We start from the raw sequence: 27964 nt of genomic DNA on the forward strand, positions 1-27964 counted from the left end.
CTACTTGAACTTGATATACTTCCACTTGGGGAACTACGGGAGAGGAGCGCGGCGTTTAACATCCAAACACAGCATCCAGCAAGCGTCTCCTTTTCTTCAGTTGCATGGCCAGCTCGAACAGGAATATTGTCAATGTTCCCCTCGCCGCCGACCTAGCACGCAAAGGCGGATCAAGAGCGATTGGCCGTTAGAGCATTCCATCCGGGATCCTGTTATCGTGCTTACTCGCAAACTGCCGTCGTAGCCAAATCGGCCCCTTCCGAGAATTTAGGTTGAAAGTCCTAACTGGCCAGCGTAGAAGCCAAAGAGACGACAGACAGGTATTATCGTCATCGAGCCTCTGCTGCTGATGCGGTATGATGATTTGAAAGCCATATATACAATCTGTGTAACCTATATACCCTTTATACATATTCAGCAGAGAAGATAAAATATACACACTATACAAAATATACACTACAACTCCAAACCCCAACACTAGAGCTTGCTCGCCCTCTTATGCAAATGGGTATACCTGCCGAACCCGCGTTGGTCCCTCCACTGCTTGTCCGCAACAGCACCCCAGAACCAGGTGCCCCCAGCGGCATCACCCATACAAGCCCAGCGATCCCGCTGCGTGAAGGGCGTGAGCATATGGCAGGTAATTCCACAGATGCTAACCTTGGCATTATCATTACCGGCCCCAGTAGCGTTCCTATCGAGCCGTGCAGGAGTAAAGTCGAATTCATGCAGTCTGCCGGCACGCCAATCTGTCAGGCCAGCCCATCTGTGGTTCGGGGGGCTGAAGAGAGCCATCTTGCTAGAGGGTTTTTTCCAGAGGGTATTGTTCACCAAGAAGGCCAAGAGATTCCTGGTGTTTTCTGGCTTTGAGGCCTCGATGATCCCTTCTCTAACGTGGAGGGCGAGCTCGCCTATGGGCATCGCGATGATCTCGCGGACTCTGAGCGCAGCAAGCGGGGCGGGCAAGGCGGCCCCATAAAAGTTGTGGTTGGGGAAGTCTGTATCTGCGATTCCGGTGGGTGGTTTGCCGCGAATATTGATGATGGTGACGGGGGTGACGATCTCGTTGGGGCCCAGGTGAGAGTTGGTCTGCTTGAGGAGCCAGGCAAGGAGGATATTGGACCGCGAGACTTTGAGTGCCGTACCCCCGCTATTGGATTGCTTGCGCTTGGCTTCCAGCTGTGTGAGATCGCGCTCCGCCTGCGCCTGGAGCGCTGAAAGTTCGGCATTGGAGATGAAGACGTACTTGGGAGTGATGGTCTTCTCTGGCCGCGAGATGTGGCTGTCCCATAGGAACCGGTATAGGAACCGAATCTTGTCAAAGACGCCATAAATTCGCCAGCCCGGAGGCAGTGGAGGCGAGCTCGAGGTAACCTCTTTGCCTGCTAGGAGGCCGCCTGGTCCGTAGGCAGTGAATGGATCCTTGCCCAGGTCTTCAAACGGCGGGAGGGGTTGCCCATGCAAGGCAGCTTCCCACGACTTGAAGAGAGTCTGTATCGTGAATAAATCGCCGATGATATGGCTGACAGAGAAGGTGATCAGGGTAGCATCACTAAACCGGGTTACCTGGACTGTAATTTGTGGCCGGTCCGTCTCGAGAAGCTCCTGCATGTTTTGCACGCCGTTGAACGCCGTGCAGCGCTTTTCGTCCTCTGGATCTGCCGCATCAGCGACAAAGACGTTGTATGAGTGACTGGGGGCGCTTGGTCCCACCCCAAATCCGCCGCAGTAGTCAGTGATGGATCGGTAAGACTCGTCTAAGCAGAAAAAGTCTTTGAGATGATCAGGAGCTGACTGTTGGCGCTCAAGATACTTGGCCATCCCCTTGGGCGTGAAGACATGATACTCCAGGCCGGACGGTGCAGTCCTAGAGCGGCGGACGCGCGCCTGCAGGATAGGCCTGGCCTGAAGGGCACGGTACCATGATTCTTGCAGTTTGTCGAACGAGAGTGGTGCGTCAGCGACAAGACTGGTGCGAGCCTAATAAATCAGTAACCATCTTACCCAAAAATGAACCTGGCAGTCTACGCACAATAATGTCGGTACTGGTGAGAGCAAGATTAGTACTTTTTCAGCATCTTATAAAAGGCCACAAACTCACTTCCCAACCGTAGAGTCCAAAAGCGTGAGGGGGACAGGGGTATATTCGTCGGCATCCATCTTGAAGCCAGTACTATTTCTGCCTTATTCGGTATGGATGGCTAATGCAGGGACTGCTACCTCATGGAGATAGTTATGTAAACGACGCAAGGGGCCCTGCAGCAGATGGGGTTTGAAGCAATCTGAAGCGTACTGGAGGCAAGGGGTTAAAGGGGTACGGGGTACGACACCAGGGGGGTGTCGCGGATACGAATCCAACCCTAAGTGGCGATAACATAGCTGGCAAGCAACATTACCGTAACAATTAGACTCACAATGGCATTGAGATCTACTTCAGGGATCCAGAGTTTACTCCGCCGTGCCTAAAAGGATCAAAACCCTTCCAAATCGATTGGCTCCACTGCGACTGCCAATCGGCCGATCTCGGACTATTGCCACATCCTAAATCGGGAAGAGGTTGCCCTGAAATTGATGCAATTGCGGGATTAAACCTCCTCCCTGCCAGCCCTGCCCAAATAGTCTGGCTTCTGGCCAATCCCCGGCCCTGGGGCTGGACCCAAAGGAACGACCTGCGGTCTTAGTGGGTAAACGGGCCACGTTCTGCTGATCAAAGTCACCATCATGCCGTTTCCGTCGAGCTGGAGCAGTTGCGATAAGAACAATTCCCACAGGCCGATCGTCTTTTAAACCGCCAGTCCCGTAGTTCGCAATCTAAGAGGCTCCTCTCCTTTCGCAGCTGTCAAGCCACACGCCATGCTTTGCTCGCGAAGTACCCAGTCCCTACGCTTGCAATCCCACTCGACCAGCTTGACCGAGTCATAATCCCTCCCTCCCCCATTGCACGCTTGGTAGTTGTTTTCTCCGTGTCAACAGCTTGTCTCGGTCATGCACATTGCCTTTCTGAGCAACCCGGCCTCGGGCGAGCTCAACGTCCAGCTCACCACGGCGGAGCAGCTCGTCGCCCAGGGACACACCGTGACATTTCTCTCTGCAGAGTCTGGCCGAGTCAAGATTGACCGGTTTAGAGACGCGCGGCCGCCTTGCGCCCAAGCACGGATTCGCTTCATCAGTTTGGGTAGCGGTCACACTGTGAACGATGTGTATGTTTCCGCATGGCCCAACCGTTGACCAGCCGGCGGCCAATTAACTGACCTCGATCGATGGCTTAGCACACCTTTCATCCAAGAACGCATGCATCTCATGCGGAGAGTCCCTGGCGACCCCGTCAGTCTGCAGACATGCATTGAGTGCGCGCTAGGTCCAGCGGAGGAGCACGCGTCCACCGCAATCAAGGTGCGCAAGCACCTGGATGCGCTTGAGCCTGATATGAGTGAGTTGGCGCTACAACCCTATGTGCTGGTAACTCCCGGCTGACTTGCCAGTCTGCGTTGACGCTCTGTCGCCGTCTTGTATAACCGGCACCCGTCTGTCAAGACGCAAGTTCATACTCACTATCCCCTGCTCGCCTGGGCTCAGTGCCCTGCCAGGACCCCTTGATCCGCATGTCGTCGCCTGGAATCGTCGAGGATCCTGGGGCACGTTCTTTGAGAGTATGTCATTATCTCTCCAGCCGCGCAGGCCAAGATGACGCTAACAGAAGCAGACCTTTACCTCTCCCTCAGCGAATCTATCCACAGCCGCATCCATCGAGACCGACGCGACAAGCACAAAATCATCAAGCGTCTAGGGCTGAAGTCGTACGGTGCTACCCGCGACTCAGCGCACTTCCCGCCACACTGGGAGGACGACAAATGCGTAGCGGGTATCCACTTCAACACTCCCGGCATGATCGACTGCCCTAAACAGTCGTCCAAATTTGTTTTCGTAGGTGCTGGTGTATCTAAAGAGCCAGAGCTACTGACAGCGACGTTCCCTGAACTGGAGTGGATGGACGACGCTGCCCTCCACGGCCACGACGTTGTCTACATTAACATGGGCTCCATGTTCGTCTGGGAGAGCGACGAATTTAGGGCATGTATTAAGGGATTCGAAGCTGCGCACCGAAACATGGGGGGCCGAGTACGGTTCCTGATCAAGATCAACGGGTGTCCTCGCAGTCGCCACACTCCCCGCCACTCCACCACAATAACCACGGGTTTGAGCCCCGATCAAAAAGAGGTCAAGTTGGAAGACGAATTGCCACCGTATATCCGATTGACCTCATGGATTCAGCACCAACAGTCTATCTATACACACCGCGCCCTCAAGGCCTTTGTCCACCATGGAGGCGGCAACTCGTTCAACGAAGCTGTGCATTTCGCCATTCCACAGCTGGTACTTTCGCAATGGCTCGACACGCATGAGTACGGATTATATGCTGAAAAATTCGGGCTTGGCTTGCGCAGCAGGAACCCGCCGCGCATCGAGGCCGATGATATCCGCCTCAAGATTGAGACGTTACTCGGGCCAAAGTGGGATGAATATAAGAGCAACTGTAGGGCCTGGGCATTCCGGAGTCAGATTGCCGGTGGACCAGCAGCGGCAGCAAAGATTGTCCTGTTTCATGCTGAGAATGAACAGAAGATTCCAACCAAGAGGGTGTCGAATGCGACTGACTCTGGGATGGAGATGGAGTTGACGCCCCCTCTGTCACCCGTCTTGGGAGAGAAGAATGGTACGGGCTCAGGGGCAGTCAAGGAGATTGTGATATGATGTGAACTGTGATACCTGCTGCCCAGCGAGTGCTGGGTAGCCCTGTTTCCTTTGTTGCTTTTCCTTTGTTGGCTACCTTGATGGTATTTCTGGTGCATATATAGACTATACCGAAAAGTGATCAGCGAGCAATGTTGACCTCGGCAATTAATGAAATGACTGAGAGCTATACAACCTCAAAATTTCGGATAATATTTCTCTACCTTCACGTTCTCTAGAGGGATATGTGGCGAGAGTTTATTCCATACCGTCTGGCCAGACTTCGCAAAACCGCATGCTTGGCAGATTTGCTCACCTGCAATGTAAAAACTACCATACGGTAAACTATTATTGAGTTGTATTGTACACGATAATATTACTATATGCTTGGTGTCCAGGGATGTAGACGGGGCAAGGAGGTACCATTCCAAGCTGCTACCTAGGGATCCAGAAAAGTTTTTTGGAGTCAGAAATCAGCAATATGGATAACGACGGACATTCTAAGTCAGTTTCGTACACGGCAAAGAATTTTTCAAGAAAGCCAAAGAAAGAGGGAAAGGAAGGAATAGACTTATGCGTCCATAGATGTGGAGTATGAGAGTCGGCCTGTCCCGCTAGCCAAGACGCAGGTGGTAGGACACTATCAAAGGGGAAAAAGCAAAAAATAAACCAAAATAGGAAAAATTGGGTATAAGAGAAAGAAAGGATACGAGGCAAGGAAATGGGAGAAAAGAAGGTATAAGAGTAAAAAAGCGAGGGAATGAATCACAGCTTCGCCCGAACGCTCCACTGCTGCTCCATATCAAGTCCAACCAGCCGCCTAAACATGCCGGCAACCTCATGCCCTAGGAGCATGACCTCTGTCACGTCAAAGAACTTCTCGTCAAAGAGCATGTTAAATCTCAATTGATCGCGGAAGCTATTCAGCGCAAAACAAACAGTGGGATCTGTTGTTCGGCCACCGGTCTTGAAGTCCGTCATCCGGACCGCATCTGTCTCGTCTCCATGAATCCCCACCGCCCCCTGCCGGTCACGGCCGTTCGAGAACTGGCCCTGCGATGTGAGAGTTGGTCGGCCTCGCCCTGGCGGAGGAGGTGGGCTACTGGGGGGAGTATGAGCGTTGGCTAGAGCGGTAGCAAGCTCTGGCGCCAGCTGATCGAAGACGGGGATAATATGCGGAGAGGTGATGTCTTCATTCTGCGCTACATCGATGGCGGCAGCGAGCTTGAGTAGACCCTGTTGCGTTCTTGGGCACAGATCGACCTCCTTGGCCGACACCCAGGCGCTCGACGGGATGATAGGCATCGTGACGGGCCCCCGGCCATTGGCTGCAGAGGTATCCAACCACCGCCGGCCGTGCGCAGAGAAGAGGAGGTGCGCTCCTTCGGGTTCAAGCTCCGGCTCTACATTCTGCGGCCCAGAGGTAGGAGCAGAGTCGGCTGCGAGTGAAGGTGCACGGTAAGGGTACCGCTGTGCAATAGCGGCAGTCATTGAGGCGAAGAACGCAGCAGTCAGGGAGACACCGGCCTGTTTCAGGAACTTGAATGCAGCCCGAGACTCAGCGGGCTCGAAAGAGATTGTTTTGTTATGGATGGCTCGGCGCCTGATTGCGTGGTTGGGGTGGAGCGGGATCCCGATCGACGAGCGAGACCAGCGGTCCTGGGTGCGCTGGTACGTATCAAGAGCATCCTGAAGGTCTTGGGGCGTGGGCTGGCGCTGGTTAGGGCCGCCAGTGTGCGGGTGCGAGTATACATGGCTCAGGGATTGTGGGAGACGCGGGATGATCGCATGCATGGTTTCTGCCTCGGGCGAGAATACGCCCGCGACGCCAGCCTCTGCATCTGGGCATGAAAGCTGGGCGATGAACTCCTGCATGATGAGGAAGATGTCCAAGCTAATGAGAGTGTGCGACATGTTCAGGACGCAGCCGCGCGGGCCACGGATGGGGTCGAGCACGAGCGTCATGGAGATGCCGGACGCCTTTTCCCGCGAGCGGGCCAGATAGACGTCGTTGGTGGTCGTACCGGTTTCGACGATGCATGTTCGTGAAGCCCAGTGCTCTGCCTCCTTGGCTGTGTGGTGAAGAGCGTACGAAGCGTGCGATAGGGCTGGAAACTCAACGCCAATGACGGGGTGGACAAGGCGCGTCCGGTACCAGGCCGCATGGTGGCGGCGGCGGAGTTGCGCATTGGTCAGAGAAGTCTCAATGGTCGACTGTACAGTAAGTTGAAACTTTTCAAGTAGTTCATTAGACCGGTGCTTGAATATGGGGGATGCAGTTGGATGGGCTCACGTTTCCATCGCAGTAGTGCTCAGAATGCTTCACCAGCAGCTCGGCGCCGCGAAGGGGTCGCACCAGGTTTCTTCCTGATAGCTTCCATTCTGAGACTGGCTCAGGGAGAGTCGTCTCATAGGGCTGCTGAATTGGGGATGCCATGATGGAGGTGCTGCTTGAGAACCTTCACCCGTAGACCACGCAGTGTACTCTGCTGGAGAAATGGCAGCAACGAGGAGAACTAATACAGCCATTGACTACAGGGTAGATACGCAACCGATCGGCGACCTTAGCCTGCAATAGCGGCGAAGACTATCAGACCCCTGGCGTGGTGGCGTCAATCGATATTTTACGAGGGTCCACCGCAATGTTTCCACGTTCTTACCATGTCGATCCTGCAGATCGCTGCCAGGGATGCATTCAAACATGGTTTGACTTGTCACAGCTGTTTGAATCTGATCTGATCCTGCATCCCTTGTTCTAGCTTGAAACTTGACATTCTTGACGCGCAGGCCAGTCTTTGCTTTATCCAGCGTCTCTCACTCTCTGTCTAACCGACCAGCTGCCTATCCAGCATGGCCACCCCAATCCAATACCAGTCGCCCGGTCTGCACAGCGACGAAACCGTCCACGGCACCGGGATATGGCGCCGAATCGAGAACGGCTGGACGCGGGAATGCGCCGCGACCGAATCCGGCGTCAGCTACAACCAAAACGTCCGCGACGGACACACAGAGCTGACCGTCGAGCTCCCCTTCAGCACGAACCTGTCCACAGCAGAGCTGATCCAACGCGTTCGGAACGCTTGGCTGCTCTGCCACTCTACGCGCCCTGAGATCGCCATTCAGATATCCACGGGCACGGAGTTGCCGCAGCGGCTGGTCTTTGAGCCTCTGAAGACTCCTACGGAAGCAGCAGCCTGGCTAAAGGAGACCTTCCGCGTCGTTTCGGACGCAGATGCGCGCGATGTAGCTCGCATGACCTACAGTCGCCGTCTACCGACGAAGGGGAAGAGAAATATGCTCTACCTTGTGACGGCGGGCGCGGCGAGCCCTGAGTATCCCGAGAGGCACTGTCTCGTGTGGAATTTCAGCCACGTCTTGGCTGATGTCTACAGCGTCGTGCTGTTCTTCAACCACTTCTTCCGCACAGTTACAGAGGTGGCCGGTGATCGGGACCTCGACGTCCGCGAGTTGGATTATTCGTGCCTCGAGACCCGGCTGCCTCTTACGCCCATGACTCCCTACGAAGAACGATACCAGCCTACAAAAGAGCATAAGGAACGGGCGATTGAAGGCGCCTTGGCCCAGACAGAGCTGTATACTTCAAAGGTACGATTGCCCCTTCGTGTGAATTTTTTCTGGTTCCCTGCTGTGAATATGCCTTGCTGATTTGGTCCGACTTCTGAAATAGATGCCCCAGTCTATTGCTATGTACCCTGAGCCCGACGCAGCCGCCCGTCCTCACGGCACTCACTGTATAAGACTGCGGTATACACTGGCCGAATCTGAGGCACTGCTGGCGGCTCTCTCCGAGCAAAAGATCAGCATCACCTTCGCCGCCGCCGCAGCGACAGTGCTCTCCATCAAGCAGATCTACGGGCGCGGCCACGAAACAGGTGCTCTGCTCGGCATGACACGCAACGCGAGACGTTGGGTCGACACCGAAGGGCGCCACCGCGTGCCCAATGCCGCTGACGTCGTCTTCCTCTGGATCCCATTCAAACCGGAGTGGTTTGCGCCCGGCACCTCAACCCAGGAGACAATACTGCTTCTCGCACGCGAGATTCGCACCCAGTTAGGACCCCATCTGACTTCGCCCCATTATATCTCAACGCTCTCCTTCACGGCAGACAGGGTGATTGCCAATCTTGCCGGAGAGGGCGAGCCCGTCCCATCGCCCCAGGCGCCGGGTTTCTCGCCGCAGGGCGCGCTCCCTCTTCAGAGGGATTTTGCGTCGTCCAGGGTGAGCATCAGGACACACGACTTAGTGCACACGGGGCGCCAGATCAACCCGAGTGCGTGGGTGGGCATGTTTTCGCTCTGGGGGCGGGTTACATTGAGCATGGGATTTGATTCCAAGTATTATGATCCCGCCAAGATGGAGGCGTTTATGGAGAGGGTCAAGGCAAATCTGGGATCTACTCAGGTTGTTTCGAAGTGGTCGAAGCCGGTTGTCCAGGCGAGATTGTAGTAGGACGTTTCTTCATTTCCTCATTTCCTCATTTCCTCGCTTTCCCATTTCCCTCTTTCTGTTTTTCTATTCTTCTATTCTTTTCCTTCCGGTCCACACTTTTCATACCAAGCTAGAGCAGCGCCTTTTCTTTGTACGAGAGTTCGCCCATTTGGGATCCGGCAGGCTCCGGATTTGGCTTCGATGACCATTTGTCAATCTTTATTTCATTCTTCTTTTGTCTCGTACCCTTGTGACACAAATATACGATTTACTGCTTGTTTTCAACATGTTTGTCTGTGGTTTCGTTGATTATATACCCTCTTGGATATGTAGACGAACTCTGGGCCGCCTACCTAGTACTATGAGCCCTAGCCGGTATATTGATCTCTCGCGACGTCGTTCACGACCTCGCCTGAAGGCCCCGCCTGGCCTAGACTTCGAGCGAGCCTAAAAGCGTCTCGGATCCGGGCCGTTCGGATGAGAGACCGAATACTCTTGTAAATATCCTCAAACCGTGGAACCTGGAGCACAAGACTTCCAATCCATGGATTCAGCAGTGTGTGGAGTGCCTCCCGTCTAATTTTTCGTCCCTCTTAAGGGCACAGAACTGCCCGTGACAAATCCCGTCGCACTAGAAAATTAGCACTGAAGAGATCAGCGTCTTGGACACATTCTCGAGAATAGTCAGTCCTATTCCGGCGGTGGGGGCTTTGCTTTTTATCTATGCCATTGCCCGCGGTCAACCTCTCTGTAAAACTCATCAGTGCAGGTGCTCAAATCAATACAGTGAAGTAACATGCTGGTTGGCGGATAGCTCCGACCTCGGCGGTTTGGGAGGGTAGGGCGCCATAAGGCCATGAATTAGGTGTATCTGGCCCACAACAGTGAGGATACCTTGAGGTACGAATGAGAGAATCTCAACAAGGCACGCCTGGCAATATGGATACCTGCGGTTACGGTTAGCCTAAAGCAGGCAGTGATGATGCTCTTTGCGTTTGGCTGTGTCGCAGCGGAGGGTCTCGGCGAGCTGGAATGTCTCAAAAGAGGACCCTATCTTGAACTCATGGATGATGGTACGAAGCATCGGTTATTTTTTTTGTCATACATCAATCACCATCCAAATCCCGGAACGGGTCAGTTCCAGGTTCAGATGTAACATCACCTGCAACTGGCGGCTCAGGGCTAGCCTCAAAAAGCACTAGTATATGCATGGAGTCCAGCGCGAAAGGCTTCCTACTGAACATCTTCGACCGCGCAAAAGTGACAGTGGCTGGGTACATGGACGAGAGATTTTGAGGTACCTTGGCTCAGTCACCATTGCAGGCATTGGCCAGATACATAGTCTTGCAAAATTCAGTCCCTCCCCATAGCCCAATCGTTGTCTTTCGTAAGTCTACAATGTCTCCAAGTCAGGCTCCGCATTACCTCTACGTTGGACATTGTGCGCGCCTCAAGTCTATCAAGGGGCACCCGAGTCGTAACGAATCTCAACCTACTACTGTGCCTCACAAGACGTTGTGTACGAGACTATCGCGGCCAGAATGGCAGCTCAGGCAACTTGAGAGTTTGAGACAGCGAGATTAAGACGGAGCCGCAAGGCGCGTATATGAGGCCAGGAGGCTCTTCTGACAGTACCGTTAGGAGTGGCGCTGATTGATGTACAACTAAGGTGCCATCTAGACAGCTATAGGTCTGAAATGATGCGGTTGCCCGCAGAAGCTTGCCGCATACCTTAGAGACTCACGAGATCAGAATCCGTAGAGGCTATTAGCTGCAATATGTTATTTAGTGCTTAACATCCATCAGCGATTGTAGACCCATAGCGGATTGGGGCTACTTTGGTCCTAACCACTGTATGCTGTCTTCGTTATTTATCTTTTTTCGTGACTCTAGGACTGTTTGAAAGAATCCAAGTTAGCGCATCTTGCGAGGTCTCGTTTCTACTTCCGGTACCTATTAGCCGAGCATGTTGAAAGCTGCGCTGGAATCCGTAGTCAAATCTCCAATAAACATGAAACATTGTGCAAATGAGGAAGATATTCTGAAGCTGCGAACATTGCTGAGGGAATAATGAACACTCATCCTTTCCAGGATGTGCCATACATCTTCTTGAGGACCATCGGACACTACCTTCCGAAGTACTATTCGCGGATGTATGTACAAGGCTCTTGCATATGCTATCAGGTAACCTATGCATTTACAGGTACTTTATGCCACAGTTAGTTACCCTGAAAACACACTGGCGTATGAGGCCCATGCTTAATAGGTAGGGTCTTCAGGGCCTCCTTTGATACATGCCTTTAGGCATGAAAGGGCTTGCCTCTAGGTCAGTAACCACAGGCTCAGCTAGTAGCTAGTAAATAAATAAAAGAAGTGTTGTGCGGTGCAGTAGAACTGCCAAATAAAATGGCAAGGGTCTTTGATTCCAAAGGGAGCTAGCCCAATCCTGAGCTGATGAATGCTCAAGGATATCTAAATGAGTTTTCCTACTATTGTACTCTTATATAAAGGATTCATGACGTGACAAAGAAACCGGTTAACCCTGTGCCTGTTGTAGGGTTCGGGGTGAAATGGTTTCCAACAACTTTCCTCCATTCTCTAGAGGCTTACAAAATAGTAAAACATATGTGGTTAATGGAGTGTCTCTGAATCTGACGCCTCCAAGGTCCTTATTTGCCCCAGTAGCCTGCCGAGCTCCTAACCCAACAGCTGATGACATCTTGCCTAAGATTATACACTATTGAGGTTAGAAGACACGGCTGAAAGACCGCTTGTGTAGAGATTATCGGCACTCAACCAGTTCGATAGTATCACGATTGCTGGATGACAAGCCGTTCCTCGTTCGCGATCGCTTTGCCTCGTAGCCCGACAGCTCGCTTCCAAAGTATGCGAATGATACGCAGTCCGCGTACAACAAGCAGCAGAGCTTTGGCTGCTCTGCGTGCCGTCCTATGGCGATGCCTTATCAAGCACCGTCAAGACATAGTAACCTTCGCTGCAAGGCAAAGAAGTGCGGCAAGAGTCTCAACGGCAGATCCAAAACAAGCTCGCACTCCCGAAGAAGGGGTCCTTAAGCGACACTGGCCATGGGATACCTCTCGGTATGCTCCAGTAGCTGGTAAACCCTGACGTGATGTGAAGCTTGCAGATTGGAGAGCCTCTGCCCCAGGCGGCCGCTTAGTTATTAGAGGCCGACTCACCTGTTATGGTAGAGTTGACGAACTGGGTACAGCAACAGTTAGAGATCGAGGCAGTGTCTTAGAGACCGGAGCTGCTAGGGCACGCATTATGCGAAACTCTTCTGTCAAGTTGGCTTGATAGGACACTTTCTAATGGGGTCCAGTCGCCCAAAGCCCTACTTCTTGAGGACTTACTATCGACTATTTCAAACTGTAGAAGTATGCATGTAGTCTTATAGATTAATTGATACTGAGTGTTCCTGAATTCAGTGCCCGTGGACTCTTAATCCGCCGGCGGTATATACACGTCGAATTCTTTCTCACAAAAATGCCCTCCTCCAATCACTGCCTTTCTAAGAAGACCACTTTGCTCCCGTACTCCGTATCAAATGTGTACTGCAGACCCAGGTTCATAAGGGTCGCACCAGTATATGTCTTATCCCCATCGACAGTGTAGCTCGCCTCCGGATCAAGGCCCTGGAGCCTGACCCAGGGCGCTGCGTGATTGACGTTTGGCGACAGCTGGAAGTAGAAGAGTACAGCCTGGCTTCCATCTTCAGCCACAAACAGTGCCGCCGGCCACTGGCTCTCCTCAGGCAAACGCAGGCGGTAGAGATCCCCGTTCAGGACCAGAGGATTCACCTTCTCTGCCATTTGAATAAGTTCAGGGACGTCTGGATCATCCTGAAGTGTGGCGGGATCCAACTCCAGTCCGAACGACCCGCCCATCATTGCGACGTGCGCTCTGAACTCCAGTGGCACCGTGCGGCCCGTCTGGTGATTCGGGACGGCGGAGAGATGTGCACCCATGGCGGAAGGTGGATAGGCCAGACTCGTGCCGAATTGGATAGTGACTCGGTCCACGCCGTCGGTGTTATCCGACGTCCAGATTTGCGGGAAGTAATGCAAAACACCCGCGTCGAAGCGGCCCCCACCAGAGGCACATCCCTCCCATAGCACATCGGGGAATCGCGCTGTCAAGGTGTCAAAGACTCGGTATACACCCAGCATATACTCGTGGTCGGTACTAGGAGACGGGGCCTCGTGGATGCCGCGGTTGTTATCCCACTTGATGTAGGAGATGTCCGCGCTGTTGAGCAAGTCTGTCATGAAATCGATGATATATTCTTGGACTTCGGGGAGCGCCAGGTTCAAGACGAGCTGGTTGCGTCTCTCCGTGCGTGCGTAGGCGCCAGCGTGCAGGGCCCAGTCGGGGTGCTCCCGGTAGAGGCTCGAGTTAGGGTTGACCATCTCCGGCTCGACCCAGATACCGAATCGCAGTTTCTCAGCGGAGGTGTCGTTGACGGTCAGATTTGTGATCTCCTCGACGACCGGCTCCAGTCCATTAGGGAACCGATCCGGATTCGGCGTCCAGTCGCCGAGTCCTGCATTGTCGGAGGTACGGGGGTATTTGTCCCCAAACCAGCCGTCATCCATGACGAAGAGGCGGATGCCAAGAGCAGCGGATTGCTCGGCAAGAGTCTCGATACTGCTCTGGTTGAAGTCAAAGTAAACGCCTTCCCAGCTGTTCAAGAGGGGCGGCCGATCCGATGTCGCGAACTTGCTCCTGATGAGGTGCTTGCGGTAGAGACGGTGGAATTTGCGCGACATGCCGCCGATTCCGTCTTTGCTGTACACAGACACACATTCAGGGGACGTCAGGGTCTCGCCGGGTCCCAAGTTCCAGGAGAGTTGGTCGGGGTTGAAGCCGATCAACGCGCGGGTCAAACCCTGGGATCCCTTCTCGACTTGAGCGGAGAAGGAGCCGGTGTAGACGAGGTTGAAGCCCCATGCTTCGCCCTGGGATTCGGTCGTAGACGGGTGCACGAGGGCGAAGAAGGGGTTGTGCAGGTGGGAGGAGTAGCCGGTGCTGCTTCCGAATCTAAGGTACGTGGTTAGTATCTGGCTCCACGTTCATAGTTGACTAGACGACAAATAGATCGAAAAGAGAGAGAGAATGCTCACCCTTGAATGCCATACTCTACTCTCCGCCTCTCTCGGTTCGCCTCTCTCGCCCAATCACCCCTCAAACTGACGAGGTCCAAGTCCTCGAGCGGGAAGTCTACAGAGAGACTCGCCAAATTCTCAATAGTAATATTGCCCTTTCCTTTATTCGTAACGTTGACGCTTCTAACCACAGCATCAAATTCTGGAAACACACTGTACGAGAGGTCCGCAGCGACGGCACTGTAATTGTCGTACAGATGTACAACCAACGTCGTCACATCCCCCGCCTCACCGAATGTCGCCGGCAGGCCAGGCAACGCCGGTTTACCGTCGACCACCTCATGGCCCTGATACTGCAGGTCGCTGACAGTATATCCAGCCGTTTGACGGATGCGCACCGCGGGGATCCGGAAATCGCCGCGCCCTTGGTCGGGGAATTCGCGCCGGATTCGACCGGGCATCCCGACCCAGCCGTTGACGGCTGGCTCCTTTGGAGCCGGAATGGCACCGCTGATGGTCGCGCCGAAGTGGTCAGAGACCAGATCGCCGGTGGTGCTGTTGGCGTGGAAGACGTAGGACATGCTGGCTCCGTTGAGAGCGAAGTTCGTCCCGTCGACGACGACCGCTTGGGATTGTTAGTCGGCCTCAACTCACTAGTCGTATACTTCATAGAAACGGAATGCGCTTACCATTGGAACCAGTTGTACCCTGCGCAATCGCCAATGAGCCATGGCCGGTGGCCGTCAACAGGCCCATGGCGGTGGCTGCGGCCACCGTAGCCGTTGAGCGGAACATGATGGTGATGGTAGCACTAGGATTAACCACTCCAACTCCTTGAGCTAAGTCACACCGACGCGAGGAGAGCCAGCATTTAAGGATTTGCTCTTACCTGCTTTCGAGAAATCGGAAGACCTCCGCAACCTTCCGGGCAAATTTCGGGGATTTCTACTCCAGCTCTCCCCACAATACCTGCGGAGTCCCCACCGGAGCCCGAATCCGGGGAAGATTGACTGGCCGAGCGGCCTTGGCACAGCCTGAATAGGTAGGTCTCTCTGGAAAAATAGATTAATGATGTCATAATCCAAGGTTTACGGATAATAGCACCTGATTTATACAATGCAGCAGTGGCTTGACGTGCGGGGGTCTTTTTTTTCTGGACTGTGCCTATACTAGGGTAACTACGCGACCTGGGTATCTTGGACTGCGCACCTTTCATACCGTACGACAGGTAGTGGTCTGGCTCGACCACAATGGCTGAATGGCCGCTTATAGGCTGCTTAATGTCGTGTTAGGCATACTCGGGATGAATCTGCTCTCCGCCATTCTGTAGGTGAGCAGCTCTAAAGCACGAGGTCTGAGCTAAATGTAAGCAGCAACATGGCTAATCCTATTCTGCTCCTTCTGGAACGGAATAATGTTTCCAGCTAAAATGTAAACCCACGAGGGACTGATGTCTGTTGATTTTCATCAGACAACACCTGCATAACTACTAGGAGTATTTCTATTATACCGTTCTAGCCCAGCTCTGGCCCGGGCGGCTGGTCTGCGCCAAGAGGACGTTAGTCACCAGGCGTTGTCGGGCATTCAATACAGCAACTGCAATGGGGCAATGCAGGTCTAACGCCGAAATGAGTCCCCGCTTCTCGGATGGTACTGGGCGCGACACCGTACCAGAACCAATGTCCAGAGTACCGAGATGACTTAGCAGCAGGGGCAGGCTCACCGGTATCTGGCCCAGCCCGGCGAGTTCTCGGACCGGTGACGTTAAGCTGGATACCCGGCATTCGTGTATGGCGGCCTAACCATGTTCGCAGGTATATGCAGTCTCGAAGTAACCGATGAGCCCCATTGACCGCTAGTGGTGTAGTTCATGCTATAGCTCAATCACGCCAGATTTAATTACACCACGATCCTTATCTGACGTGACTGAATTTCAGGTAACAACCGCCTGCGTCTGGACACTGGGCAGACACACTGGGCCAGCAAAATAAAGTGCCGATCTACATGCTTTTCCCTCCGATTGCAGAGCCAGTAAATGTGTATAACTAGATATATATATTTACATCCTGACAGAGTACCTTCATTTGATATCCAAGCAAGCTTTCAGGCCGCTGATTATGAAGGAGACAGATATAGGTGAAGATATGTTATGGCGGCATCGAAGACTTGCAACCAATGAACAATGACTATCAAGTATACCTGAACGCCTTCGGGGCTAAAATCAAGACATCGGCACTCTTACAAACAATGTGTATAGCTACATTCTCTGGCAGGAGAACACAAATACTAGAATTGCAAATTTATATCTGGTCTTGATATTCGCCAAGGACTTGAAGCGTGCCCTGAACGGAAGGCTGACGGGTAATGCCGACGGTACCTGCCGGCGGCAACGGATCTGCGTCCAATAAAGATAATGGTATTGTTCTGTCCTTGGTCAAGGTCAATGTCATATGAAATGTGAAATATAGTCTTGTATCTGATTCTACCTATATTAGGTAGCGTATAGACCTTTGTGTTGACGCATTTACCCGGGTTGCGCATGGCAGGGAAAAACGCAAGGTTTCTTATATATAGAATGTGAAGACTTGCATACCGACGTCGAAAATATCGGTTACCGCGCCATAAACGGCCGCATTTCCACCCTGTAGCTCCTAAAGCAGTGAGTCATCGGTTTGAAGTATATGTGCTTTGCACCACTATCCCACATCCGTCCCTCAGGGGCTGGTATAAATCAAACAATCAGCCTCAGCGAGCTTGAGTTTATCTCAACTCACCACTAAAGTTGAAAATGGCTCCTTCGGCCAAATCCAGCTGCCCCTAATCCAACCAGTCTAGTCAAGCCTCTACGATATGCTACCATTGCCCTACTTCTTTATTCCTCTGCCCTCCCACTCTCCCAAGCACAATTAGCTGCATGGGGTATAGTTCGGAGTAGGGTACAATCCCACATGGATGACGCCCAATGTTATGAATATACACAGTACTCTATGTCATGTTAATTTTACCAATATCAGTAAAAGCCTAGAACTTAAATGAATGCAAGATGAGCACTCGGAATCTAAGCCCAAAATATCGGTATTGATCCATTGCTGCACATGGTAAACGTAGAACGCCTTTCCCGATGCACCGTAGGGCTAGGCCCGAGCTTTCTCCAAATCTCGTCCTGAGCATACAGAATACTCTTGAAGATAACGCGTTCAGTCATAAAAGTCAACAAAAACACTAGAAACACTCCACCCTGCCACAACTAACGCAGAAATCGTCATATAACCATAACCAACAATCAAAGACCCCACCGCCACAGTCCCTTCCACCTCCATCCCACACGGCCAAGACCACCGCAAGCAGGAAACGCATCAAAAACGCAAACTTATAGAAAACGTCATATTTGCGGGATTTTTTCAGGAAGATTTGATCACTGAAGTAAGGTTGCGTTGTTCTGCGGTGGAGGGTCTGCAGGAACTTATACCACTTCCCTTCAAGGAATCAGATAGTATCATATCATGTCATATTATAGCACACCCTCTGATCGATCTGACTTATATGAGCCTATATTAAACGAATATAGATTAAATCATAATAACGGCGTATTCATGTGTTGCGTTGTATAAAGCGCACTAAGTCCTGGCGACAATCATCGCAACTATACCGCAGGCATCTCGTGTCATTCGTTGGCTTGAAGGCGCCAGGCAGCGCGGGCTATGTACTATTTGGGATAGCGACATTGACACAACTAAATGTTTATATCTCTAATCTAAATATATGGTATGGACCTAATGAGACCGCCCGCGCATAATCATCGCATGCAAGTCGCTGATCGTCGCGCTTCCATCAAGCTGCATTAAATGAATATTCAAACCAAAGTTTCTCTGAAGATCAGACTGTAGTTCTAGGGTAGCGAGCGAGTCGAGTCCAAGACTGTGAAGTTGTGAGCTGGCACGTACCCTTTCCCCTGTCCTCAGGTGAGCAGATACTGTCTCGGCTATCTTTGCCAGAGTGGATGTCGATGTGGATGTGCTTAGGCTTCCTTCGGTGGCTTGAGTTTCGCTGCCACATTCGAAGGACGATAAACCTGAGCTTGAGCTTGATCCTGAAGGGGTAAGCGTAAACTGGGAGGAGGAGGTCGAGGTCAGGGAATGGCTTGTCTGTGCAGCAGCAATTCCATCGCAGATTGCCTCGACAGTACGATCTAGCTCGACGAGGCCGGGGCGATGCACGTTAAATATAGCCTTGATTCTGGCTTCGAACTCGGTAATGGTTAGAGAGTTCATTCCTAGATCTGCCAGGGCTGTTTGAGGCAATATCTGCTCTGGGGGCCAGTCCGTGAGCTCGTGCAGTAGATTAGCGGTCACTGGCCAGATAGTAGGGGTACAGTCTTCCTCTTCTTGGATTTGGAAAGGAGTGGTGGCTATTTCAGGAGTTGTTGGCGCGGAGTTGGCTCGCGCAATGATTTGTTTAAGGGTATGAGTTGAGGTCCTGAGAAACCTCACCCCGAGTAGGGCTAGGACGAGGCGTTCCTTGCCCTGATCCTGGTTTTGGTCCTGGCCTTGGTCCAAGCTGGCATCAAACACAAAGATATCGTAGACGATCTCTCGGCGTTGCTCGGATGATTGTCTGACATACACTGACCAGCTTCGGGGCCTTCCTGCTGCTCCCACAAAGCTCGTCAAAATAGTTGCTTCGTTGAGGCCGGAACAGGCGAAAACCTCGGAGCGTTTGCAGTCTTCCCTACTCAAGGCGTGGATCTCAGCAATTGCAAGGAATTGGTCGAGAAGAATCGGGTTACAGCTTGTCTTGCCAGAGTACTTTCCAGCCCTGGCCTCTGTCGGAAGATAAACACACGCAGTGGCTTCATGGTCGTTCATGCGGATTGACTCGATGCCGCGGTATGCAGGCTCATACTCTGCGACTTTTTCGAGCAGCTTGTAGGCTATGCTTCCAGGACCTGAGAATATGGATGGAGCAGTAGCTTCTTTAAGACTATAATAGTCAGAGTTTCGGTAGTTAATTGTCCCACCGGTGCTGGTACGCTCATCGTCGAGGATAACGGTGCCCAAGGCGTGCTGTACGCAATCACTCTCGAGGGAGAACTCCCACGCCCACAAGTCGGACTGCTCCAAGCGCAAGCCGAGGCCGTTAACTGGTTTAGCACCGAGTGGTGTTTTTATTTTGAGCCCAAAGAGCCGTATGAACTTAGAAGCTGGTGGGAGGCTAGGTGTTAGAAGGGCGGCAGCTTGAGCAGCCATTTCCATGTAAAGGGAAAGCGGCCAGAGAGATTCTCCTAGAACTTTGCGCCCTGCTATGATGTGAACAAGTCTCCGATTTTCCTGGTTAAGCTCGAATCTGCAAACATGAGGCTCCGGATACGAGAGGTATGCGGGAGAAACCAGCTCGTCACCTTCCAATGACGAGTCCATTCCTACCTCTGGCTCAACAAATGTAAGCCAGTGAGAACTCGTATCAAACTGGTAACCTGGTAAGCCTTCTAGACCCTTAGATTGAATCAGATTTCTGGGATGGTACATCCAGCACTGGACAGAAGCACCCTGATTCCATAGCTCCAAAGTGGCATTTACAACCGAGTCCAATGGGTTTTTTCCATTTGATGACCCCAGTTGAAGTCCGCAAAGCAAGTTTGACTTGCTGCGTAGCGACTGCTTCGCCAGCACAACTGCGCCCGAGCCTGAGCCAGCCTCTAACCAGACACATGGTCCAAGTTCTCCTTCTATCCGCTGGACCGCGTCGCAAAAGTAGACTGGGCTGCGGGAATGCTCGGCTACCAGCTGTGTTGTGAACGTCCTCCAGGTTGTGGTCTCAGAACAGGTCTCAATGGCGATCACGGGGGCTTTGATAGAAACAGTCCTGACCAGGTCCAAGTACTTAGACATAAGAGGATCGATGAGATGAGAATGGAAACCGTGAGTGGTTTTGAGTCTTCGGGTACGCAGTGAAGATGATAATGCCCTTCTTTCCACGTTCACGATGGCCCTCTCGCTGCCCACAAGAACATGATTGGTTGGTCCATTGTAGCATGCTATTTCGATTCCTGGCTCTGACTGCACCAGGGTTTGTGCACCTTCTCTGTCAATGTTGACGGAGAGCATACAACCCTTCTCATCTCCCCAGCAATCCCTTATCAGCTTTGCTCTCCCCACAACAAGTCTCAGTGCATCTCGAAGAGTAATAATACCCGAGATACACATCGCAGTCAGTTGTCCAAAGCTATGACCGATCACCTTGTAAACTGAAAGCCCTACGTCAAGCCAAGCTGCTGCGCAGGCATACTGTATGGAAAACAGGCAGCAGTGAAGCATCACCACGTCATCGATGGGACCTTGGCTGAAGATCTCAGGGAATAGGCCGGACAGACCCATCTGCCGGATAAGAGCATGGCATTTGTCCACCTGCTGACGGAGAGGGTAAATCGCATCGTATACTGCTTTGCTGAAGTGGATTGTTGAGCCGGTCTGGCCGCCGAAAACCAGGACGATGGGCTTTGCTTGTCTGCTAAAAGACAATAACAATGTGTCTTTGCTTTGCGCGTGACGCCTCAGGTGATCTTGTAGCTCTGGTATGGAGGCTGCACTGAAGACTATACGGTGGCGAAGACTGCGGTTCTGCTGCCGCGCAACAAGGGAGGCAACTTCAGCCAACGAGGGTGACGTTGCCTCTACGTATTGAGCTAGGGCAGCACAGTATTTTCTCAAACTAGCCGGTAACTGCGCAGATATAAGGAAGGGGTAGCGGCTTGACAAAGCGGGAACGGCCAGTTCGCCTTGGACCATACGGGGTTCGCGCGAAAGTTCGCAGATGATTATAGCAGTATTGTTACCAGCTGCCCCATAATTATTGACGCATGCTGCGCGGAATTTCCTATCCCACTTCTGCAGCCGGGTCGAAATTACTAGCTGATCCTCATGCACCTGGGTTGGAATTGCGGGATTCAAACTGGCAAAGTTCGCCTGCGGTGGTATCTGACCATGTCTGAGCATCATCAGGACCTTCAGCACCCCAGCTACTCCTGACGCACCCTCTGTGTGTCCGATGTTGGCTTTGATAGAGCCTATGTGCAACTTTTGGTTCCCGCCGAATACCTGCCGAATGCTCTGGTACTCAACTGGGTCTCCGCGCCGTGTGCCCGTCCCGTGGGCCTCAACGTAGGAAATATCAGGTGCGCTCATGGCAGCCCGAGACAAAGCCTGATTGTACAAACTATTCTGAGACCGTGAAACAGGTACAGTAATCGAGTTGCTCCCATTAGACTGGTTCGTCGCCGTCGCAACAATCACACCTAGAATGTTATCACCAGAAGCAAGCGCAGCAGAGAGACGCTTAAGCACGAGAAATCCGCATCCCTCGCCGCGAGAGTAGCCCGCAGCATCTGAATCAAAAGGGCGGCACGGTCCAGTTGAATTCGTCATCCCGGCGGCAGCAATATTCCGATTTGCGGGCAGACTAGTCATGATATGGACCCCACCGGCAAGTGCAACTGAGCAGTCTCCCATCGCAATACCGTTACAAGCTTGATGGAGTGCTGTCGCGGACGAAGAACAGGCTGTGTCGAGGGTTAGTGAAGGCCCTGACCACTTGAAGAAGTGGCTTATCCGTCCACTGATGAATGCCCGTGAAGTCCCTGTGAAAGAGTATGCGGTGGGCGTGTTTGAATTCACATTATGTTCGTAATCAGAGCTTCCAACCCCGACATAACAGCCAACATCGAGCTCTCGATTAGGGCACGCGAAATACCCACTCGACTCAACCGCCCGGTAAGCAACTTGTAGAGCAATGCGTTGCTGCGGATCCATATACGTTGCTTCACGTGGAGAGATGTCAAATAGCCCGTAATCAAACTGATCAAAATCAGAAATGAAGTTGCCAGCCACTGTCTCTTTGAATCTGCCAGGAGGAGCTTCACTGAACATTACTTGTCCCGTTGAAATAAGCGTCCACAGCTGGTCTAGGCTACTGGCACCTGGGTATTTGCAGGCTGCGCCTATGATAGCTACCGAAGTTTCTGGGTAGTTATAGGGAATCTGATCCTGGTCCTGAGGAGCGGGCACTGGTAGAGATCCGCGGTTGATACGATGATGAGGCAGTACAGAGAGCGATGGCGGGAAACAGCTCACAAGACCGAGTTCCAAAACTGCAATTGTCGAAATATGCGAAATCGAACTGATCGTTCTCGAGATATCGGAGAACCAGTCCGCCTGCTCGGTGAGTATCGATCGTAAGCAGCGCTCCAGCTTCTCACGCCCCCAGGGGACCCAGAGTGGGCTAGTAGAATCAGAAGAACATGAAGAACATAATTTCAACAGACTCTGCAGAATCTGCTCGTTCTTCGAGCTATGGTACCCTCCTCGCACTGGGATTTCTGTCACTCTCACGCTTTGGCTGTTCAATTCCCTCCACAGAGATGGCGCATCGCAGTCCGGCGCCGTGACTGTCACGCTGTTCTTGTCTAGTTCAACTGATATATAGGCCTGTGAGTGAGTTTATCACTTAGCATAACGCCCTTCTGAAAGCCCTATATTATGTATCTTACCTCAGGATACCGGCCCAATATCGCCTCCATATTTTCCCTACCGGATTCTATACCCCAACGCGCAATAAAGCACACAATTTCGGAGCTGGGATTGAGTTTCGAGTTGAAACCACTCATTGCCAGAGCTCTCTTAGAATCAACATAGGCCCCGATACACATAGCAAGTCTCAAAGCAGCCGCAGCATTCTGTCCAAGTTCCGTCCTTGTCGAGGAGCATTCCATCACCGCGGCACTTATCATGCCGATGCATAAGCCTTGGAACTTTGACACCGTGTCAATGCCTGTGTCTAGGCTCTGAGCAGGAGGAGTGGCAGCAAAAGCCTCTTGAAGGTAAACATGAGCATCAGCACCAGCACCCTCCAGACCAAGGTCTAGACTTAGACGGTCTAAATAATGGATATATTGTGCAAGATGGATAATCACCGTCAACGGAGCAAGGAGGACATTCGGGAGCGAAGCTGGAACAGTGAGGCGGGAATAACTGTTTCCGCAACCATCACTAACATTGCTACTAGTACTATCAGGATGTAATAAAGATGGAGACGAAAGCCAATCTCTCAAACTGAGAACCGGTGCATCTGATAACGCCTCGAGGCTCGGCTCAGCTATCTTCAACGCAGCCAATACTTCGGGAAGAGTTCGGATTGCCTCAAGGAGTGGTCTTATCTCTGGGCTTCTTTGACTTTTCGTTAAGTAAGAAGCGAGTTGGTCGAGTGTTTCTGAAGTGGGAGGGATTGTTTGCGAGCCGCAGATGATCAAGGACGGGATTGAGGAGGACATATTGCATATAATGTACGATTACCATTTAGATACTCGATAATGCTTCTGACAGAAAAATGTCACCGGCAAGAACACACAATACCAAGTTAGACTAATGTCTGTTCTGCCAGGTTTTAAGTAAAGGGTTTTTCTTCAGCTCGATCTCTAACTGCAATGTCTACCGCAGTAGGCGTACCCAGCACCAGCCCCAACCCCAACTCTAGCTCGCGGAGTCGCCGAGCAACGCAGAGTATTGGAAATTACGAAAAGTCAGCATAGTTCCTTTTGCAACCTGGTGCAGCGGCTATACTCCCCTTTACCCGTCGGTTAATATAATTCGATAGTGTGCAGACCTGGAGACGTTCAAGGAGGAAGGCTTGCAGGGCGTCCTGCAGCACGTACTTAGTACTTCTCGCAAGTAGCAGTAGCATTTTAAATACCGCATGCATTCCATTCCTTCATTAGTACACTATACTGATATCTTTGTTATTACAAGGCTCATACGTATCCCTGTCACAGCCCCAGCGTACAAGTACGGCCGACGGGCTTACAGTACGTTGTCAGTACATCAAGAATAAGATCCTTCAAACAGTTAGAACTAGACAGCAAGGCTGACATTGCTATCTTAAAAAACATGCTTCAATCTCTCCTTCAGAACAACTTCGTGGCCGTACTCGGTCTTCTCATCGTCTTTGGGACAGCAACAAGCCTAACATGGACCGCCTTCACAATTCTTTCACCTTACCTCCGCGTCAAGGGTGCGAAGATATTCAACGACAGAACCGGATCTGAGATCCTCTGGACGAACGCGCGGAAGCGTTTCCAGCGTGGTGCGCGCGAGCTCTTTAAGGCCGCATTCGCGCAGCACCCGAACGCGTTTTATATCATGACAGATACGGACGTTGAACTCATACTCGACTCCAAGTACGCGCCTGAGGTGCGTAACGATAGACGCTTCGATATCGGCAAGTATAATGAGGATATGTTCCATGGGACAATTGCCGGGTTTGAGATGTTCGAGAATGACCATGTCCTTGAGCGGGTCTTTGTCGAGACTGTGCGGAATAAGCTGACTAGGGCTATTGGTAGGTACTATGCTCATTTCTTTTCTATACCTCTGATAGAGTGATAATGGCTAATGTGACAAGGCAAATTCGTCAAGCCCATCTCTCTAGAAGCCGCTGATGGCCTGCGGGAATACTGGACCGACGACACAGGTATCCCCGCCCCAACCCGAAATCACTCCTGGTGAGATTATGGAAGCTGATACAGATAGAATGGCACTCGCTTCCCCTTCACCAAAGCGTCCTCCGCACAATCGCGAAGCAATCTTCGCGAGTCTTCCAAGGGCCCCCGCTCTGCTACAACCCAGACTGGCTCCGCATCACAGTGAACCATACAGTGACCTTCTTCGAAGCAGCCGAGTCATTAAAAGTATGGCCGCACCCACTGCGACCACTCGCAGCCAAGTTCCTGCCACTGTGCAAGAAGCTCCGTGCCGAGGCGCAAGAGGCAAGGCGCATCATCACCCCTATTTTAGAGGAGAGACTGAAGCGCGCACAAGCCAGAATGGCAGAAAAGAATAATCTGCCAGAAAAGAAGACAGAAGTGAAAGAAGAGGGAGACAGCGATGGCAATATGATCGAGTGGGCCGAAGAAACAGCCAACGGGGCCATCTACGACGCTGCGCTCCTTCAGATGAAAGTCTCGCTTGCGTCCATCCACACAACCTCAGACCTCGTTAGCCAGACGCTCTTCAATCTATGCAGTCGGCCTGAGCTAGTGAATGATCTCCGTAAAGAGGTCATCGAGGTGATTGGCCAGCAGGGCTGGGTCAAGCCGGCTCTGTATCAGCTAAAATTGATGGACAGCGTGCTGAAGGAGACTCAGCGGCTGAAGCCGATTTCAATAGGTAGCCTTCTCCCCAAAGACGATATAATGATTCCAGTCTCTCATCTAACAAAATCTTGATTCAGGCACAATGGTCCGCACCACAACATCCCCCGTAACATTCAGCGACGGTCTTCAAGTGCCCGCCAACACACGAACGCTAGTATCGTGCCACAACATGTGGACAGAGTCCGTGCATGAGAACCCAGAGGTATTCGACGGATATAGATTCCTCAAGCTGCGGCAGCTCCCCGGCCAAGAAAACTGGACCCAGCTCGTTTCAACGAGTAACAATCATCTGGGCTTCGGACACGGGATGCATGCATGTCCAGGGCGATTCTTCGCTGCGACTACGGCTAAAGTGCTGATTGCCCATGTGGTACTAAAGTACGATTTGAAACTACTGGACGGTCAGAAGCCGGTTATTATTGAGCATGGGGCAGCCCAGTATGCCAATGTTTGGTGTCCGATCGGGGTCAGGAGAAGGAGGGAGGAGATTGACCTTTCTGATCTCTAGTTAATTGGTTAGATTAGTTTAGCTGGCTTATCTTGCCTGGAAGACGCGGACTCAGGTCCGGTATTGAAGGATTCAATGTTACCTCACAGCTCCAGCTCAGACTATACTTGGAAGCAATAAGTCCACCATACACGTGTAAAGATAGAGATCATAGCGCACGATGCTTCCTATTCAGCAATCAGGACCGTGCGGGGTGGGCGTCCGGCCCGTGCCTAAATGTTAAAAGAAATTAAATAAATAGCCTAAAGCTCCAACGAGGCCCAGAACAAGTGCAGGCACAGCCACACCTGCAGTCAGCATAAGCCCTAAGTAGCCCAGACTCCTCCTGCGATTCTCTTCCCACCAGGGCCCCGACCGTAGCGATGGGGCCAAAAATCTCAACTGTTCCCCTCCTACTATCAGCTTCGACGCTGAATCGGCCGGTAAGTCCCCGGAATACGGGAGGTAATACCGGCCAACAAGTCGCAGGAGGAAACTCTCTCGCGCTTGCAGACGGACGACTAGGCGGGCGGACTTGTAAATTTCCTGTATCCGAGCCAGCCGGGTTTTACTGACGGATTGGAGAAGAAAGTGAACTTCTGCTTGAGATGAGTGGTAGTCGTGTTTGATGGCCATGCTGATGGCATTGGCAAGTGCTGCGGCGTCTTCGATTGCGCAGTTGGCTCCTTGTCCTGTGTTGGGTGCCATCTTCCCAACCCTGTTAGCTGAACCATAACCATTATGTGGAGTGATGTAGGTACCTTATGCATGCTATCACCAATACAGACAACACGGCCGCAGTGCCATGTGGAAAAGACACCTTCTTCGAGGTTCGTCATACCAACCACCTGTCTCCGCTTCCAGAGATCGCCGAATTGAACCCCATTCCAGATATGATCGGCTGCAAACAGCTCAGCAATTTTCTCTATGTCTGTCGATGACCATCGCGGTGCAGAAATATAGGGGTATTGCTTGTTGAGCTTTCGGAGGAAGAACCAAAACACTCGGCCGTCTTTTCCGGGAAATGTGAGGAATGATCTTCCGTTGTGCAGACTCGCTACTTGCTCTCCTGGGAGGAGATTTGGAAATGAGTCTGATATACCGAAAATGCAGGCGTAGTCGACTTTCAAACCTACCACCAACTTAGCAGTTACACTCTTGAGATCAAGGGGCTTAGAGGACAGACTATTCTTCTCTCGTGCTGTGACAAGACCCGGCTGCTCAAGTTCAGCAAGACGCCACATCTCACGACGTACTCGACTATGCACTCCATCCGCCCCGACGACAAGGTCACCATGGTATTTGGATCCATCATGCGTCCGGACAGTCATGCTGTTCCTACCATCATACTCCTGCTCTACAGAAACGACGCGTTTTTCAAGAAGCACACGCGAAGTATCCGGTAGAGATGTATACAGAATATCCAACAGCTTGCGCCGTTCTAGAAACGCCAGGGGCAACCCAAACCTTTCCATCCACAGAATCAGTAAATTCTCTGTCAAGAAGCAACTTAAGACACGACCTAGGTAGTTAGGTATGGAGGAGAGACCTACCGCTCAAGAAGCACTGTGGGCGACCGATTGGTATGGCGAAACCCATCAGGGTACGAAACATGCGCTGTAGTCAGCGGCTCAACATGTCTCTGAATCTCTTCAAAAAGGCCCAATTGGTCTAAGATGCGTCCGCCGTGTGGCAAGATACCGATCGAGGCACCCTCCTGGGGAGCAATTTCCGCTCTCTTTTCCAAAATGACGAAGTCCACGTTCGGGAGCTTGGCGAGGCAGTGGGCGAGCGTGAGGCCTGCGATCGAGCCACCGACGATTATTACGTTGAAGTTGACCTTGGCCTTGCGTGATGGTGAGGGTGAGGGTGAGGGTGAGGGCTTCATGGTGCGGGCAGCTTCCGTTCTCTTTCCTTTTCTCGTTCTCGGGATAGGGACTATACTTCGAGCTCGGCTGGCTTTGTTTGTC

At 52.1% G+C, this 27964-nt stretch overlaps 8 protein-coding genes across 8 annotated transcripts, besides 3 other annotated features; 4 read left to right on the forward strand and 4 right to left on the reverse strand.

Annotated features, from left to right (window-relative positions):
- On the reverse strand, positions 1-2160 carry ANIA_08134 (uncharacterized protein; the record flags this gene model as incomplete). Its single annotated transcript, XM_676311.1, has 5 exons — positions 1-33; position 402; positions 515-1980; positions 2033-2045; positions 2102-2160. The coding sequence occupies 5 exons, from the start codon at positions 2158-2160 to the stop codon at positions 1-3; spliced, it is 1572 nt and encodes a 523-aa protein (XP_681403.1).
- Positions 1-16366: part of a sequence feature (contig 1.140 614..26834(1)) that runs on past the window's edge.
- ANIA_08135 (glycosyltransferase) lies at positions 2986-4752 on the forward strand (the record flags this gene model as incomplete). The annotated part of the gene is made up of 3 exons (XM_676312.1): positions 2986-3200; positions 3270-3430; positions 3671-4752. 3 exons carry the CDS (start codon positions 2986-2988, stop codon positions 4750-4752), a joined length of 1458 nt encoding a protein of 485 aa, XP_681404.1.
- ANIA_08136 (uncharacterized protein) lies at positions 5497-7168 on the reverse strand (the record flags this gene model as incomplete). The annotated part of the gene is made up of 2 exons (XM_676313.1): positions 5497-6945; positions 7025-7168. The coding sequence occupies 2 exons, from the start codon at positions 7166-7168 to the stop codon at positions 5497-5499; spliced, it is 1593 nt and encodes a 530-aa protein (XP_681405.1).
- On the forward strand, positions 7582-9199 carry ANIA_08137 (uncharacterized protein; the record flags this gene model as incomplete). Its single annotated transcript, XM_676314.1, has 2 exons — positions 7582-8337; positions 8420-9199. The coding sequence occupies 2 exons, from the start codon at positions 7582-7584 to the stop codon at positions 9197-9199; spliced, it is 1536 nt and encodes a 511-aa protein (XP_681406.1).
- Positions 11252-11444, forward strand: ANIA_11588 (uncharacterized protein; the record flags this gene model as incomplete). Its single annotated transcript, XM_050611214.1, has 2 exons — positions 11252-11334; positions 11405-11444. 2 exons carry the CDS (start codon positions 11252-11254, stop codon positions 11442-11444), a joined length of 123 nt encoding a protein of 40 aa, XP_050467263.1.
- Positions 12703-15102, reverse strand: ANIA_08138 (alpha-galactosidase C; the record flags this gene model as incomplete). The annotated part of the gene is made up of 3 exons (XM_676315.1): positions 12703-14242; positions 14326-14932; positions 14997-15102. 3 exons carry the CDS (start codon positions 15100-15102, stop codon positions 12703-12705), a joined length of 2253 nt encoding a protein of 750 aa, XP_681407.1.
- Positions 16367-22803: a sequence feature (contig 1.203 619..7055(1)).
- Positions 22804-27964: part of a sequence feature (contig 1.141 1061..203328(1)) that runs on past the window's edge.
- ANIA_08139 (protein CYP652A1) lies at positions 24243-26015 on the forward strand (the record flags this gene model as incomplete). The annotated part of the gene is made up of 4 exons (XM_676316.1): positions 24243-24693; positions 24757-24856; positions 24913-25520; positions 25585-26015. 4 exons carry the CDS (start codon positions 24243-24245, stop codon positions 26013-26015), a joined length of 1590 nt encoding a protein of 529 aa, XP_681408.1.
- Positions 26516-27882, reverse strand: ANIA_08140 (FAD-dependent oxidoreductase; the record flags this gene model as incomplete). The annotated part of the gene is made up of 2 exons (XM_676317.1): positions 26516-27461; positions 27548-27882. 2 exons carry the CDS (start codon positions 27880-27882, stop codon positions 26516-26518), a joined length of 1281 nt encoding a protein of 426 aa, XP_681409.1.

The sequence above is a fragment of the Aspergillus nidulans genome, chromosome II (genome assembly GCF_000011425.1).
Source record: "Aspergillus nidulans FGSC A4 chromosome II".
Taxonomy (NCBI): Eukaryota; Fungi; Ascomycota; class Eurotiomycetes; order Eurotiales; family Aspergillaceae; genus Aspergillus; species Aspergillus nidulans.